The sequence below is a fragment of the Limanda limanda genome, chromosome 13, assembly GCF_963576545.1.
Source record: "Limanda limanda chromosome 13, fLimLim1.1, whole genome shotgun sequence".
Classification (NCBI taxonomy): Eukaryota; Metazoa; Chordata; class Actinopteri; order Pleuronectiformes; family Pleuronectidae; genus Limanda; species Limanda limanda.
The window spans coordinates 11266467-11284182 of NC_083648.1; the positions used below are offsets into that span (position 1 = coordinate 11266467).

The 17716-nt window shown below is 41.4% G+C and overlaps 1 protein-coding gene across 1 annotated transcript; it reads left to right on the forward strand.

Moving 5' to 3' along the window:
• Nucleotides 1–8903: 8903 nt before the first annotated feature.
• Nucleotides 8904–17444, forward strand: mylk4a (myosin light chain kinase family, member 4a). Its single transcript, XM_061085060.1, has 14 exons — nucleotides 8904–9428; nucleotides 11942–12079; nucleotides 12486–12582; nucleotides 12947–13324; nucleotides 13916–14236; nucleotides 14857–14962; nucleotides 15441–15534; nucleotides 15904–16013; nucleotides 16289–16430; nucleotides 16509–16579; nucleotides 16664–16792; nucleotides 16879–17031; nucleotides 17131–17209; nucleotides 17394–17444. The coding sequence occupies exons 1-14, from the start codon at nucleotides 8904–8906 to the stop codon at nucleotides 17442–17444; spliced, it is 2394 nt and encodes a 797-aa protein (XP_060941043.1).
• The last annotated feature ends 272 nt before the right edge of the window (nucleotides 17445–17716 follow it).

A 17716-nucleotide genomic window follows, 5' to 3' on the forward strand; every position in this document is an offset into this window, starting at 1 on the left:
AATTTGAACTTCCATCTAAAATCCTGGTAAACAAATGGTGTTAACATTAATTACATATTGGTCCTATCAACACAGCACAGGGTGTAGGGGTCCCACTGCTCTGGAGGTTTTGGCTGCAGGTCTATTTCAGCTACTTTATGATTTGAAGACCTCGAGCCTCCTGGAAAGTTATAATGGCTTAATGAACTACTTTTTCATAACAATTCTATACTTGTACAATGTCATGGCACTGTCAATGATTCACAATTTAGAGTAAGGAAAGTCATTGTTTATTTAAACAAAATTCTGCTATTTTCTTTAATTGGTGATTTGCTGCACTCTTCCTCAGTCGTTCTCCTTTTCTCTGCTCAGATTAAAGATCCAGCCAAGAGAAACACACCAGAGAGGTCGACCAGGCTGAGGAGACAGAGTGAGGGCTCACAAGGGAGAGGGCTGGCGGCCAAGGGTCCCCCTCAGGGAGAGGGGCCAAGGTGAAGTCAGTCCATCATTTTGCCAACAGCCGAAACATGACCAAGCTGGCCCTCCTCCCCTACTTAGAGAAGGTGAAAGCCATGCGCTGCTTCTGGGAAATGAAGTGTGAACTAGAGGTATCCGTGCAGTTAATGAATTCCTCATAATAGATACTTAGCCTGTTTAAAAATGTAATAATATGCTTTTTGAGTCCACCTTGAGTCTGCTTGAGCCGCTCCAGAGGGTGCTAATGCATGTTTTAACAGTAGAAATGCTGTTACATACCAGTGGGTTCACCAATTTGAAAATCAAATTATAAACAGATAATATTCCAGTTATATTTACAGTAAAGACTGATTATCACAGGGAGCAGATCCAGGATTTAAAATATTCACCATCTTTATGAATGGGAGACATACTGTTTTGGGGGTATTTTGACTGATTTTCCAAAGAATCAATGATTGATCCTGATGAAAACAATGAGGCCAATGCAGGGGACTGATATCTATGAGTTTGAAATTTGGTAAAATTTGATTGAATTAAGTTGGACTTGGCAGTGAAGTGCACTAATTCTACTACCATTCTAGCCAGGTATTTAATATGTCTTTCGTAGAGTGTCAACAAAAGACACCAAAATATTTACTAGAGTATAATATGGCAAAATCTGACACCATGTGTAGTGCCTGCTCAGCCAACTGCATCACTACCGACAAAGCTTTGGAAATGTCCCTTTTATCTATTGCCAAATTATGTGATGAGCAAGATGTGCCACAAATAGTGTAAAACACATAGATTGAGATTCCCCTATTACATGTGTTAGTTGCAACTGTAGTTTTATGTAACTCGTAACTGAGACACTGTGAGTAATCAAAGACCAGTTTCACTTTTTTTTCTCCTTTCATTTGAGCGGCGAGTCCACAGCTCCCACCTGAAAGTGAGCTCATTAACTGTATTATGTAGTGCCAGTGATGAGGCCAGGAGAGTGTCGAGGATCCCAGACATGCTGCACATGCCACCAGCGGCCAGTTGAGGCCTCTCAGAGTGTGTGATTGTTGCACAACATGAAGACTAAGTGGCTCAGTTCAGAAATCCTTAATTAGGACAGACACTTAAATCTATCTTGTGTTTACAGTGGTTGCTGTAATCTAGGTTTGGAAAACAATAATGGATGATATAAAACTCATAAAGCAGAGACCCCAGAGTGCGACCCCTCACATGAGAGCTTGTCTGACATTTGCAGCAGTAATCCAATAGCACAGGCTATTTATTTACATCACATCCCAAGTGTCTGTGCTGACAGGGACACTAAACCCCCGTCATGGTTCTCTTGGTTTTCAATGTCAGGGCCGTGTTTCAAATAAATTGTGTTTTCCGTGGACTCTTGTTCACATAGTTCATTCACAGAGAGGAATGTGGGAATAAAGAAATGAAAAGGGTGTGAAGGAGTGAGGTGAGACGGAGTGAGATGAAGCTCTGGCACCTGTCACTCCTTTGTCCCGAGGACACATTGCTTGTCCTTTGGCTCTGAGAGTTGGGGGGGTGGGTGTTGACTGAATTAACAGAGGCTGCAGAGGATAGTATTGATGTTTGGGCGGTCCTTAACCAGAGAAGAAGCTGTCATCTCCTCCAACGTTCCTCCGCTCCACTCTCTTCTCCCTAAGCTCCACAAGGGCCGGTGTGTGGTTAAAGATAGGAAGAAGAAATAAAAAAAGACTGCAGGAGAAGCATGAGGAGTAAAGTTAAAGCCATGGAGAAATTTGTCACAGGCTTGGATGCGTGGCTCGTCAACGGCATGTGTTTGGTTGCCTCCTACCTCTGGCACAGGCTGTGGGATGTACTCCGCTACGGGAGGAGGATCAGAGCGTCTACTCCACCTGCGTCTCAGGTACTGATTCGACCTCAGGATTAACACTCAGACATTCGCTGAGCAGCACAGGTTTGAAAGCAGCAGTGATATTAACCTTGTTACAATGGTAGATGTTGATGGATCAATTTTACTTGTTTACTTGTGTATTTTACTGTTTGTGGACCAAGCATTGCCGAAAGTAGTTCTGTTGGTGTCATATATATATGTTTTAATATTAGTTGACGAATAAAATACTTATTCTGTCGCAGTCCATTGAAAATCAAGTCCAACTGAACAATATGTTCTCTTTAAACTCTTGTCTCTAGGATGGTAGGTTTAAAGCTTCAAAAGTTAGAAGGAGGAAAACCTTTCTCTGCAATGTTTTCTTTTCCCTATGATAATGGGGGGATAAGATTTACATATAGATCATCATTCATAGATATATGGCCTATAAAAGCAACTATACCTGTACCTCATGCCTTGATCACTTACAAATAGATCATTAACAGATTTGGACTGTCCTCAGAGGGGATGGCTGCAGTTTTAATGACCTTCCTTATGTGATAATATTACTGTCCTCCTTGTAATAACTTGTGAAGCTGAATATGTTTTTACTTTATATTGTATTTATAGAGCTGTTGTTGTGTTGCTTATTATTTTGGCAGGACGGAATGTCCTAAATGCTTAATTAGGCTGGGATGCATCTGCAGTACATGTACACGCATGATAGATATGAATGTACTTTAAGGCAGCAGATGACAGAGGATTGACTTCTTGGAATATGTCTTATTAGATTGAAGTGTCCCTGCTTTCAATTTATTAGTTATGCTTTTTGTTCATGTTAGTTTTATCAAGGACCGTGGGAAAAGGCTGTGATGCCTCAAAGTCATGATTTATTACTGAATATCCACACTTAAATTCTGTGGTCCACATCCAGCTCACAAGTCTTTTAACTCACGTGTAGCAGAGGCTAGGTGCTGTCATGATTTATCGTGTATCAGGTTTCTTGAAGACTCGGCCATTTCTAAATAATTGGGATAATCCTGGCATGTCCTCTTCAATCATAACTCCACTTTGCTCCCAGACAACAGAGAGGCTCGTCTCGTAAGTTATTCATTAAGAAGCTTAATGAGGATTTAGCTGTGCACGAAGCCATCTTTGCGTTGCCTTTAAAGTGCATTTCATTTGTGCAATTAAGTGCTTGCTTTACACTCGCTTTGCTATGTTCTTCTAAATGTCAGATTTAATTAAATAAGTTAGCTCAACATATGGGGATTATATCCTTGCAGCATAATTCTCAGTATGTGAGTGACAGGTGAGGCTGTTTCAGTCGTGATGCACGAGTGGCTGGAGTTATGCTATGGGCATCAGCAGGAAGGATAGAACATGAGATAAGGTGTTGGTGGTGTTCATGAGTGGAGGGATTTGAAAATGAGCTGTGAAGGAACAGTGAGCTCTAGTGGTGGAGCTTGACACAGGCACGATGGAGGCTCAATATCATGATTCTGCTGCCATCTAGTGGTGAATAAATGACATGGCTGCTGTGATGCAGCATTGTAGCACTGTCATAGTGCTTGCCAAAATAATATATAGGTTTGAGCTTATGTTATAGGGTTAGCTATTTCTTAATAAAGGTAAGATACGAACCTGCTCACTTGTTTAAATTTGTGAAATGCATATTTATACTCCGTATGAATGTATTCAGGGCACATGGAATATATATACTCACATTCTGCAGTTATCTTTAATGCTGTGATAGTGTGCTGCAGGGACAAGCTGAAGCACCCTCACCCGCTCTTGTTTCCATTCCTCTTTTGGCATTTAGGAGATCTACACTGACATTTACGGCATGAGATCCTCGAGTATACAAATAGGCTTTCTTTGCATTCTGTCACTAACCTCAGATCCATCCTTAATGTATGGGGCCTCTTATATTTCCATACTGCTTATAATAGTGCATCTGGAAATATCTTGCCAAAAGTAGAAACACTTGTCTTGAAAGTAAATCTCAAGTACAAGTGGGGTTACTTGGGTCTAATTTCAAAAAACAAGATCCAGGTTGTTGTCTTCACTTAGATATGAATACACTTAATATTTCAGATATCCAGTGGTTAATCAGTTAAGTGTTTTTATTCTGCAGTTTTTAAGTATAAAAAAACACAAAAACATTGACCCCAAATCCAGGAAGTTATGTTACCGGGTTATGTCCCTTTTCTAATCCCCTGCCTCAGACAACCATTCACAGTTTTGGAAAATGTAAAAATTAATTTAAAACTGAAACAGTTCCAACAAAACTTTCTATATTTTGGAAATGATGAAATATATTGGAAAACCTTATAAAACATTTAAATTGACGTTCTGTGTTGAAGTGTGTCGAGGAAATTATCAAAGGATTTTTGTCCCTGTGAAGAACATTTGTGTTTAGTGTCATTTCACTGGTTATTCTTGAATGATCACAAGCAAATCCAGGTGTATATTTATGTATTTTCTAAAGTGTTATAAGGGAAATATATTTAAAATAGGTCTCATTATACACAATGGTACATTTTACTTCATTATCATGTATCATGGATTGTCATTTTACTGTCCCAGTTCATCAATGTAAAGATAATTTAACTACTTTATATTTTACTGGCTTACTTGACTGCAGTGCATGATTTCTATGTTTAATGCAAATCTGAAAAGTAGCTGTTTGAAATATGGTCTACATATTTTCCATCAGTGCAAGTTACAGCAGTTAATAAATAGTTTCAAGTTATGTTTTGTTATGCTTATCGGATCATATCCAGTTCCAAACAGCAGTAGTGCACATCAGATGAAAATCTCTCAACAACCGTATACTTCTAGACAGATGTACAAAGTCCTGAATCAGCACAACATACAGTCTAATGTTCTATCACCCTGTAAAACAAAAACCAAAAAGCCTTGTGACGAGCAGCAGCAGAATGTATTCACATGCCAAGAGAAAAGCTGAGATGACAGGGAAAGAACAGAGGAGACGTCCTAGACGTTAGAGCAAGGAGTAAAGTTTCATGGCTGCCACACACATTCAAGCCCGCAAGTTTCCAAGAGAGAGCACAGCCAGAGCTGGCAGGCGGCGCGTTGTGCCAGTGGAGACCGAAGGGGTGACTGGACAGTAGCCACGGCACACAGACCCACTGCTGCCCAGGACATTGTGTTCTCTGTGCGGGAGGTGCTGCTCCATTTTGAATAGTTCGCCTTCTCCCAGACGCCGAACAAACAGGCCACTGCTGAGGTCATGGTATTGAAACACCACATAGCACTTGTATGGATTAGTCAAGGAAAGAAATGTCAAACTGAACACAACTACATTGGAAAGGCTGTTTTTACGGTTTGTTTTGTCAGTTACAGACAAAACTACTCAACATGTCACATGGTGTATAAAAACAATTATGCTTTAGGGAAAGTGTAAAGCTTAAAACAGTTGTTTTTGTAAAATGATCTAATTATGTCTTGATTTTAAGTGTGTCTCTTATTTATTATAATTATAACCAGCTTTACTATCCACTTATTATAAATTACATTATCAAGCCTCAGTGATAATCCAGGAAATAAATTACTTGAGCTTGTTTAATGATCAATTAATTGTTTTAATTAATAGATTCATTTTTTCAGAAATTTACCTTTAAATTGGCACAGGTGATCTTCTGAAATCATATTTCATGCCACACACATTGTTATTTGGTACATTTGGTCAGACAAGAACAAAAATTGTTTTTCCCACACAAACAGACAAACAAATCAGAAATATTTATAAAATACAGAAAAATCTTTAAAATAATAGAAATGGAAATAACTATTAACTGCGAAGATACATTAAAGTTATCTTCATGATATTATGTCAGATTTAAAATATGACTATTTGATCAATTAAAATTTACCGTTAAAGTTCTTATAGTCAGAGAGGACACACACATGCCCACAAACATTATTCGTCACATTTTTCGCAGTCTTTCCAGGGAACTTCATGCATTTGACATTGTCTCCCAGTATCCTGATCCTTCTGCTGTGACATGATATTACCACTCTAGTCATGCACCAGTGAGACAGGGCAGTGATTCCTCAGCTGCCACCTTGTTGCATACACATGCCTCTATGGGTTTGGCAGCGGAGGTGATAGAGCACTTTGAGCGCTGGTCAAGATGCTGTGATAAAGTCCATGTTTGCTTTGTGTCACAGTCTGTTTATATCCCCTGCAGCGTTTCATAACCCTAAAGTGCCCGTCTGATAGGGTCATCGCAATTCAGCCTCTGACGTAAATATAATTTTTTTTCTTTCTTTTGACACTTTCGGAAACAATCACTTAACATTCTTCATGCAGCTCGGGCGAAAAAAGCGCCCCCAGCCCTGCACAACACGCCATAAGAAAGTCGACAATCCCTGCCCGACAAATTGACACAACATGCTGCAAATGACCTACGTTGTCTGTCATCTGTTGGCATCCAGAGACAGGTGTGAGCGTCCCAGTGGCTGATTGATGGCTGGTTTCCACTCCCATCTGTTTCTGCCCCGTCAGAAGCACTTGTTCTTTCCACTATAGTCATCTTACATGACTGAACCCAGAGGGAAAATGAGCGTACAAGGGGTCAAGCTGCTCTTGCATGATGCAGTTTGGTTCTTTTAAGACAGAAAGTGACATGCGGCCTTGTCTGCGATGACTTGTCGGGAAACACGAGCTGACAAGTAAACTCCGTCCCTTCCGTCACATCACCCTGAGCAACCCTGCTCTATCTGCCAAGTTCACGTCCCTCCTCGGGCCGTTCCACCACCTAGATGGCTTTTGGCTCGAGCCACCGGGGTGAGGCGGGTTTGGCTGGGGTCACCGTGGCTCAGTTTTGCAATCCGTGCGTCTGTTGTCAAAAAGCATTTCATGGTGGCTTGAGCAATGCCGGAGTCTCCCCTCGGCTCTATCATCTGTGAATTTATGGCTGCTAATTGAGTTTGGGACGAGAGTGAGGATGAAGTTGTCAGGAAATAGCTTGATTACACAGCAGCGAGGCTGTCACAGACCTTAAATAATCGGGAGGCTGTGAGTTGATTAACACGTCTGTTATTACAATAAATCATATTTTGACTTATAGGGGACACGGATTACGCTCATATTACGAGAGCTAAGGTAAAATTTAATCTGTATTCTTGTTTTTCTTTTTTTTTTCACTTTATTTATTGGTTTTCACAATTGAAAATGTAACCTCATACATACAGACGTTTATGAACAAATTTTCCTCCCCCCACCTAAGGGGACAAACAAAAAAGAAAAAAATAAATAATAATAATTAAAAAAAATATATATATATATATAGACATCACTGTCATCAATATAACAAAAAAACAAAACAAAAAAAAAACAGACAAAACATAAGGTGTGTGTGAAAGAACATTCATGTGGTTTTCAGTAATGATAAATGACAATATATTCTGTACATGACATATAGGACAAAACTTCACACTTGTTCAAGAAGGTATGTAATAAAAGGTTGCCATATCCTGCTGAAGTTATCATTAGGACGTCGCAGAGCCAGTCTGATCTTTTCTAGCTTCAAGAGTTGCAGCGTATCTCTAACCCAATGTTTATAGGAGGGCGGGGCAGCCTGTTTCCAATAAAATTATTCTTCTCGCTAAGAAGCTATATTCTTTTAATTGAAGTTATCAGTAGATGTTTTTATCAGTGAGCAGGCATCGTATAAATCACAGGTGTCCTGTCTCTTCTTTCAGCAGAAGGTCCCCGGGAACCACAGGGTTCCTCACGTTTCAACACTGGGTGCATGTTTCAGGCGTTCAGGAGATACGAGGGCATTGGCATTGCAACACGCTCCTCGTCCACATCGGTGCTCAGACAGAACCGCTGCTACACTATTACATAACCAGCAGCTTGGTCCTTTTAGTCTCCTCAATGCCATTACGGTCATTAGATTTGTATTTCTGTTTTTAAGTTGTCAACACAGCTTCTAATTTGAGTTTATCTCAACGTGTTCTTCCGCTTAAAAAAAAAACCCCACCTGGGAATTCAGTTTTTACCCGTCTCCTTTCGTGGACACCTGCTCAGTCCTCTCAAGATTGTGAACCGGACACGTCCACCTGTTACAGCAAGTCATTTGAAAAGGATTTTTCTTTTTTAATGAATGAGCATTGTCCCACTTGTCTTACACGTTGAAGGAGGACTGTGTACAGTGACCATTTTGACACCCAGCAGGCGAGTGACGGTGGTGGGCTTAACACTTGAAGGCTCTCAAATGTCTCATATACCAAGCATTGCCAAGCCCCCACCCCGAACACTTGACCCCTGCTGACGTAGGCGGTCCATTTACATTTAGGGACACCGGCTCACTCCATTCTTAATACCATTGCTATTGTGGAGAGAAGGAGCCAGGGATGAAGTCTGAGAGAAATAGATTCTTGTAAATGATACTTTTCAGAGCTTATTTCACAGGGTTTTACAGTTTTAGATATTTTAAATCTTCATAGCTGTCAATGCGGCGTACTGAAAGGTAGAGCTGGCTAAGATTTACTCTTTGTCACGGACGCTCCCAGTCCTATTTTTGTCTGAAGTCGGCGTCTTAACGTGATTTTAGTATCACCGGAAGCCATGAGTGCCTTGGTGGTGAACCCGGAGGGAGACGACGGCGGCTTTGACCTCATCCAAAATCGGATTGAGTCGCTGAGCAGCAAGATGGACAAGCTCATCAACATTCAGGAGAAGGTGCTGAACCGCCTGGACGGGATGTCTCAGGACATCGACGGCATCGAAAAGGATATGGAGAATCTGAAGGTGGACAAGGAGGAGATCCATCTGCCGCCGAAGGTGATGACCCAGACCCAGATCGTGGGGCGAGAGGTGAAGGAGATATGCCAGGAGATGAGCACCATCATGTCGGTGGTGAACCAGCGCTCCGAGCAGCAGGCTCAGAAGCTGGATGGGATGGAAAAGCTGGTCCTCAGCATGCAGCAGGTGATCGGCTTCATCGGGGAGACGGTGAAGAGTTCAAAGATTATGGAGCTGATACTGAAAGGCCCCACGGCTCGGAAGGGCTGCAAACCCAAAGACAATAAAGTAAAGCAACAGATCAAGAAAAAAACGTCTACGGACGCAGTAACCAAGAAGCTGGACAAGGTGAGGTTAAGAGCTTGAAATGCTGGAAATCCTAACATATTTTTGTACAGTGTAGTCTAATGTAAAAAGGCTGAAATATATTGTTGTTGCATACAGTGGGTTCTGGAGAAATAACATCCAACTTGTGCTATTGTTGCTTTGGATTCAGAGTTTAATATTCTTCCAGTTTAGATTCTGAAGTAGGCATTTAACATTTTGAATCTTGCATTTCATATTTCCAAGTGCATTTGTAATTTGAAGTACCTCAAGGTGTCGTAATCCGTTAATCACTGTGGATGTCTAGTCCCGATCATGTCAGTGCTGTCAATGATGCTATAAAGTCTGACTTTGCTGACTTAGATTTTGACCAGGATCTTGCTGTTCTTGGCAGAACATGTGAAAATGATCATAGCAGTAAAGCGTCCATGTTGCCTCTGAATGTGACTTGGCTCATGTGCTGAATGCTTTATTTAACAGGCAGGTGTAAGGCGCCTCAGTATACTTGCCAATTTGCTGATTGAAGACAAAGTGATTAAGGAAACAAATGTTCATGGCGCTATGTAAGTTTCCTCACTATACGTACGTCACAGCTTATATAAAGTCCCGATTTAACTCAGATCTGTACCTACCACAGCGCTGAATGCAACGTGGCCGTCTTGGCATGCGGCCGGCTGTGAGACCTCCCGGCAGGGCACGAGAGGGCCGGTGTGAGGCCAGGGGTGAAATATGAGTGGCCCAGTTTAGAATAAGCTGTTTTTGGAACGGGGCTGCAGTGTTTGTGGTCTAAAAGGGCTTTAACCCCTTCAGCTCACAGGGAGTTAGGTGTCAACAAATTGTAGTGAGTCGGTGTTTCTCCCCTACTCTCTTGTTTCTCGCTCTGACTCACTCAAACCGGATTTCTCTCCACCTGTCCGTGTAGCCCTACCTCCGTCCATTTAAATTCCGTGCCACCTCTTAACCACAGATAGTTTCCAGTCCTCAACCCCTCTGCTGCAACTAGGGTATTGCCTGGAGTCCAAGTGCAATGTGATTCTGCAGCGGAAAATAACTCCTCATAGAATTTTATTGGGATTCCTTCTGATAATTATGTCAAAGCAGTTTTGATTTAGCGGCTCCAATAAAGATCCGCATTTAACACAGAACGCAGTGCTTGAGAACCACTGGTGCAGGTTATGAAAAGTTAAAAAAAGTCAATATGTATTTATATAATTATGATCGCACAATTATGAATGTCAACGTTGCCTTGCCTGGATTGTCCAAACTGGACAAGAAGCCAAACCCTTGAGACTGAATGACATTTCCTGTGACAGCCATAAATCAAACCTGAGGATTTTCCCACCTTAAGTCCGATCATTACACTGAATAAAGGTCAATACGTGCTACTTGGAATCAGAGGCTTCTGTTGCACTTACAGACATCACCACACCACTATCACTTGCATGGCTCTCGATGTGAAGAGCCATATCTCTTTTCCTCTGTGACCTACAAGCAAAGTGCAGAAGTACCTGAGGGATTGTGACGTCCTGCGCCCGTGTGTTATCACATACTTGTGGAGATACTTGCATCATTCTGCACAGTTCACAATGGCGCAGTCTTCTATTTGAAACCGCATATGTGTGAAATGAAGATACGACTTGGACAATGTGGATCCTTAATTTATAACTTAAATTACACTCTGATGATTGATGACCACATACCAATCTGACGGCTTCCATGTGAGTCCCATTTCAAGGAATCTCTGTTGTCGTCAGAGCACTTGTCAGGTGGTTACTCCATCTTCCACCACCTTCTGAGGTGTGAGATTTCTGTCTGTTACTGAGGGCCCCCCCCGCTCTCCCAATCAGAGATTTGAACTTTTGCAAAACACTGCTGTCACTGGGGAAACGCTGCGCTCTGAAATACCCCCCCACCCCCTGTGCTGTTTACCTCACGACAGCATTCAGAGGACAAATGTGAGACAGGCCACTGCAGTTCAAGACAGGTTTTTCCATTTGCTATAACCTGATCACAGAGTGTTTAGTGCGTCTCCTCAGCTGAGAAATTTGAACAACAGCCCACCGTCGCTTGTAATATTTTCCGCCCGGGGTCAGCATTGCATTCCGTCGCCGAGTGTGACAAGTGATAAGCTATAAATTCACTGCCCTGCTGCCGTCTCCCCATCTGCCATGAATAATCAAAGGCATGCCGTACCAGTCAGTCTGCGTATGGAGCTGGCAATAAATGTGCTAGTGTGTAAGATAAAAAAAAAGAAGGTGCTGCTTCTACTTTGTCCTTTTCATAACTTTATGTTTCATTTCATCCAATTATTGATTAATTCGTCTTGTGCATTTTCCATTTGGCCCTAACTTCATCAAACCTTCCTGTCTCTGTCATTTCTCTGAAGTATTTACACGAGTTCTGCTTCACCTCTGATGTTAACCTTAACTTCATCATATTTTATGTTCATTATTTTGTTAACTATCATATTTAACATGTGATACTTTCATTCCTCTCCATATAACCGACTAAACGTTGCCATCTTGTCTCTTTACTAGAAAACTACCTCTAACAAAACCAGTAATGGGAATCAACAGATAACTCCTGCATGTGAGCCCAGTTCTCCGCAGTCGTCTCACAAGATAAAGCTCCACGGACCAAAGCATTTCCTCGCCCTTCGCAAATGTGGAAGATTTGTAGGTGTATTTTGCTTTACAAGCTGTTTTCACAAAGGAACGTGTCTTTTCAATTCGTCTGTGTGTGTTTGTGCTGTTTTCATTTCTGTGTTCAACGATGTTCGTCATGGTTTTGTTTTAAAGGGTTGTAGCTGTTTTCGAGCAGGTATCCTTGACGAGAAAAGTGTGATGATAGGAAATGTTTGCATAGCCAAACCAGTGATATGTAGGCAAAGAGAACAAATATATATATATTTGCCTTTAATTATACTGTAAGAACAGAAGAATCAATGTTTGGATAAAGAAGAACATCAAGCTATTCTCATATATAACACCGTAATTCAAATGTTTTCTTTTAAAATGATATCATGTTTGTCAATAAATTGTGCCGTTATATTCCTTTGACGGTTTTCTTTGTATTTCACAGATGAAAGAACATAAAGCCAAAGACGGGACCGAGAAGCCTTCTTTAAGCCCACAGAATCAAAAAGCTCAAAAGAGGATGAAGCCCCCTGACACAACAGGTGCTGAGATCCACATGCAGTTATAATTTATTGATGTACAGTTATACACTCATACAACAGAAATGCTGTAATTTAGTGCTTAAACGTCCAGGTTCTAGGTTTCTTGTTAATATAAATACATGCCTTTGCTCACAAAACGTCTATGCCATGAACATGTTTTGTGTTAATGTGATATTCTTTTAAAAGTACTGCTATACTTGCATTGGTATTGTGACAAAGTTCAAAAGGTCAGAGTGAGATATTTGACAACCTCACGCTTTACCCTCTAACCTTTCACAGCCTTAAATATGACAGGAAGCTATGATGAATATTTTGCAGGTTGTAAAAGTGTAAGTGTAAATTCAGTTTGACTTTGTTTTTTCAGATAATATCTCCCTCAAGAAGCAGGTGTTGCTTCTGGAAGAGGTGCAGAAGCTCAACAGGGAAAATGTGGAGAAATCCGATCACCAGCTCACCACCGGATTTCTGGATCTGGAGGCCGGAGTTTCACCCAAAGATCAACAGCTCGATGCCGCCGCTTGCAATTTGGTGGACTACCTGCGAGAAGATTCCCAGGTGGCCGAGGAACGTGAGGCATCGAGTGAGGAGGGAGCAGGGGAGAAGGTAGCTGAGGTAGAGGCAGTGGTTACAGAGCAGGAAACCAAGCTTGATGTGGAGGAGGCTGTGAAAGAGGATGAAGAGGTCCCAGAGGAAAAGAAGAAGGAGGAAGCTTCAGCTGCAGCCCCAGAGATCCCAGCTGAAAAAGAACCAACTACTACGAGGTAGTAAATGTTCAATCCATAAAACATCTGCTATGTTTCATAAACTAATCAACAAACTGATCAACAAGAGACCAAGCAATTTTATAAATTTTTATTAGGAATTAATACAAATTATATAGTGCCAAACAGTCATCGTTTGCATGTTATAAAATGTGAAACATTCTACATGTTATGATAAGAAATAGCTAAATTACATTGTGTTGTATTATATAATATTTTATAATGAATAAAGACAAATGTAAAGTGTGAGTGTGAAAAAGGTCTGTTTCTGGTAGTATATAATTATGATGTTTTTAATACATCAAAATCAACTGAAAATGTGATATTGACCATAAATACAAAAAGCTCCTTTACACAGTTCTCAGCACAGTAGTCTGGAGATTGTGTATTTAATATACAGTTTTTACGAATTTATAACTGATTCACTGACATGTTGAAAAATAGGCATAATTTCCCCCCCCAAAATTTAGCTGTGGTCGATCAGCCACATCTTTGTACAAAAACTCTTGAATTATAATATTAATAATCATGATAATGATTAAAAACATGTATACCATCAACTTGTTTTTGCCCTGATGACCACAGAGATGCTTCCCCAGCTGAGCAAGACCAGAAAGCCGAGGGGAGCGGCTCAACTGCCAAGACCTTTGTGACCGAGGAGCACTTTTTGGTGACGGAACTCACAAAGAGCCAGGTGTTGGAGGAGGAGAAGAGAGGAGACCGGGAGGAGGACGAACAAAAGCTGGAGTCTGAGGGCTGGGCCGTGTTCAGGGCCGATGGAGTCGAAATCCAGATAGACCTCAAACAACGGCTGGAGAGAGAAAACAAGGGAAACGATGCAGAAAAAGAGGAGGAGGAGAAGGAGGAGGAGGAGGAGGAGCGGTACTTTATTGGTAAGTCAAAACTCGTGGAAGATTAAATAATTATAATGATAGCTATAATTCTTGTTGTCCACTGTGAGGCAGCTGTGAAAACATGTGAAAACTAACACGTTGGAGATATTTGAAGATCCGGTGAAGATCCAGTGTCTAAATTTGCTTTGGTAGTTTGAATAAAAATGCGTAAAGGACTCTTAAGCTGCACATAAGTTCAAACTAGAACTAGACTGATGAATCTACCAGGCTGACAAATCATTCAATATGCATTTTGTGTGTGTATGTTACCTGAGAAGTGACAGTACAGAAATACCAAAGTGCGTTAGAGGTAATTAAGACACAGTGTCACTCGTTGGCCCATCTGAGAACGCCAGGTCGGTACAGCACAGCAGTAAGAAGTAATTTTAAGCCTTTAGGATTGTCTGGCAGCGTAAGTGGAAGATATATAGTCACGCTTCTCTGATATCAGTGTGTTTATCATAGCGCGTTAGTGCACAATGTGCTAACTTGATTATGGCAGCCATGGCCCCTGTAGAAGGCCTCGCTGTAGCTGATCAACAATAAAGCCCCCGTGTTCTCACATTCCTAATAACCTGTTAATACAGATTATATCTTTTCTCTTGTCCCCCCCCCTTCAGACACCACTCCTCCGCCAGCAGCTCCTTTTAATCACCGCCTTGTCTCGGCCAAGCCAAACCAGATCAGCAACTTCTACACCATCAACTGGCAGGAGGTCCTGGGAGGGTGAGTGTTGTACTTCTGAAATCAAAGATAGAAATCAGAGCTGCCATGACGAGTTGAATCATCACACAATCAGAGATGATGAGAAAGAGTTTCAATTCCCATGAAGCCCGGTTGCATAACCCACCCCCCCTGTTCATCCCCTCTCCTCTTCTCTCCCCCTGGTTCATAACTTCAGAGTCACAGCGGTTATTTTTACTCCAGGACTGAGTGGTATGTGAAACTGTATCCACGGTGCCAGCTGGTAGCTAATCACTAAGTGTTAATCCAGGCCTTCAAAGAGGAGACAGAGCGCAGCTCAGATTTAATGAAATAACAGATTAGGAATTCCCTGTTTGAAGCAAGATCACTTTTTGATTTCTCATGGGAAAACACGTAAAAACTCTGTCCGGTTCCACAACTGTTTCTATGCCTCTCAGCTGCACGACTTCAGATGGCAACCTCCGGAATTCAGCTTTTTCCTTCTCTGTCCTTCCTCCAGGGGCCGTTTTGGCCAAGTGCACAAATGTGTCGAAAACTCCTCGGGTCTCACTTTGGCAGCGAAGGTCATCAAAGCCAGGGTCCAGAAGGAAAAGGTACGGCACAGAGCGTACACTGTCATGAATAATGAACCAGTCCTATTTTGATGAGTACAGTGACAGTGAGAGCCACGACACATGATATAAAAAGCAGGAGAGGGGCTCAGTTACACATTTTGAGTACATAGTAGTACGCTACAAGGCCACACTTGGAACAGTAGCAAAGGGAATACTTCTCACCTAGGTGAGAAATGTTTGACCTAGAAGAGAAGATGCATTGTCTCATAGCAGAGAACAGCTGACACCTCTCATCGTGTGTGTGTGTGTGTGCTGTCTCGCCTGTGTCTCTCTATGTTTGTTTGCATTTGTGTGTGTTTGTCTGCATCTGTGTGTGTGTGTGTCTGTCTGCACCTGTGTTTTTGGTAGGAGGTGGTGAAGAATGAGATCCTGGTCATGAATAATCTGGACCATGCCAGCCTGATCCAGCTCTATGCAGCTTATGAGTCAAGGAATGACATCATCCTTGTACTTGAATAGTATGCTCCTCCTTCTTTTATATTTTCAGCACATTCGTTTATACATTTCAAAAATAGCTCATTCATCACTTTATTGCAAATGAACATCCTGTGAATTGTACTGATTTAGCGGGACACCAGCAGGAATTTCTGCTAATTTATTTGATTGTTAATTTTGTATACATCAAAAATTCAGTCTTACATTTTTTTCTCACCATGAAATTATACTAAATATTTGCTGAGCTTTAAATTCTGTGAGTTTTCATGTTTTTTATGTATTTTGTTTTTCACCTTAGTGTTGGTGGAGGGGAGCTGTTCGACAGGATCATCGATGAAAACTACACTTTAATGGAGCTGGACGCTGTGGGCTTCATCAGGCAGATCTGTGAGGGCCTGCAGCACATGCACAAAATGTACATCCTGCACCTGGACCTAAAGGTTATACAAAACGAATTTAAACACTCTTGTGGTTTTATCAAAGCTGTGTTAAAATACTTGTTTTGTTTTGAATTTCAGCCAGAAAATATTCTGTGCGTGAGCCGCGTAACAAATAAGGTCAAAATCATCGACTTTGGCCTTGCCAGGATGTAAGTGCGGCCATCTGCTTCTATTTTATTTACAGTTTTATTATCAGCTGGATTCATGAAAAAATATATGCTATCTCTGCATAGATATAAACCAAGGGAGAAGCTCAGAGTGAATTTTGGCACCCCGGAGTTCCTCGCTCCTGAAGTCATCAACTACGACTTTGTGTCGTTCAACACAGACATGTGGAGCCTCGGCGTCATCACATACATGCTGTGAGTAAACACACAATCACACAGGCATTTCAATTTTCACTTTAAACTCGTACTGATGTTACTGACTGTACGTGTCGTCCTGTCAGCCTGAGTGGTCTCTGCCCCTTCCTCGGTGATGACGACAACGAGACTCTGAATAACATCCTGTCCTGTCAGTGGAACTTTGAGGAACAAGAGTTCATAGATACCACAGAAGAAGCCAAAGATTTCATCTCCAAGCTCCTTATTGTAAATAAAAGGTATCGATCGAAAGTCTAATGTTACCATCTGATGATACTTTTTATATTGAAACAAAGTCTATGCATTGGTTATTTATGTGTCACTGTGTTTGTCATCAGTTGGAGGATGGGGGCGGCTGAGGCATTGAAACATCCTTGGCTTTCTGACTCAGCGCTTCATCATCGCCTAAATACAAAGGTAGAGAGCACAGTCCTGGCTTTTTTATCATAAATAAGATGAATAATGACCATAAATCTACTTTGAACGTGTGGCAATAGACAATGTGCAATTATAGATACAGAAACATGTTAATTGAGTAATATGATATATGCCATTGGGCCAATAAATGAATAATTTATTCTTGACCCTTCCTGTTTCACAGAAAACTATGTGCCGATCACGGCGATCATCATGTGTGCCCCACGATAGTTGAGGTTGGTCTGCTGTTTTGTTTCTTTCACACTTTTGTCAAATTTTGATTTTGAAAGCCTTTATTCCTTTCAGACATGTAAATATTGCACACAGCCAAACATCCACAAGGGGGAAGCATATCCCAAATTTTGAGACCAGAGACTTTACCTTTCTTATTTCAGGGCTCTGCATTGATGTGACAGCTCCAGCTGTGGCCACCCGGACCAACCCTCCCGCCCATGTATGTTACCCGGACATCAGTCGATGCACCTGCGGCATTTTCCTGGAATGTAT

Bases quoted from the DNA above. Each gene is read 5' to 3' on its own strand.
- mylk4a (XM_061085060.1), top strand. From the start codon at position 8,904: ATGAGTGCCTTGGTGGTGAACCCGGAGGGAGACGACGGCGGCTTTGAC. The intron at 13,325-13,915 runs AAGAACCAACTA...CTTGTTTTTGCC, and splicing joins CCCAGAGATCCCAGCTGAAA to CTGATGACCACAGAGATGCT. The intron at 17,210-17,393 runs GTAGAGAGCACA...CCTGTTTCACAG, and splicing joins ATCATCGCCTAAATACAAAG to AAAACTATGTGCCGATCACG.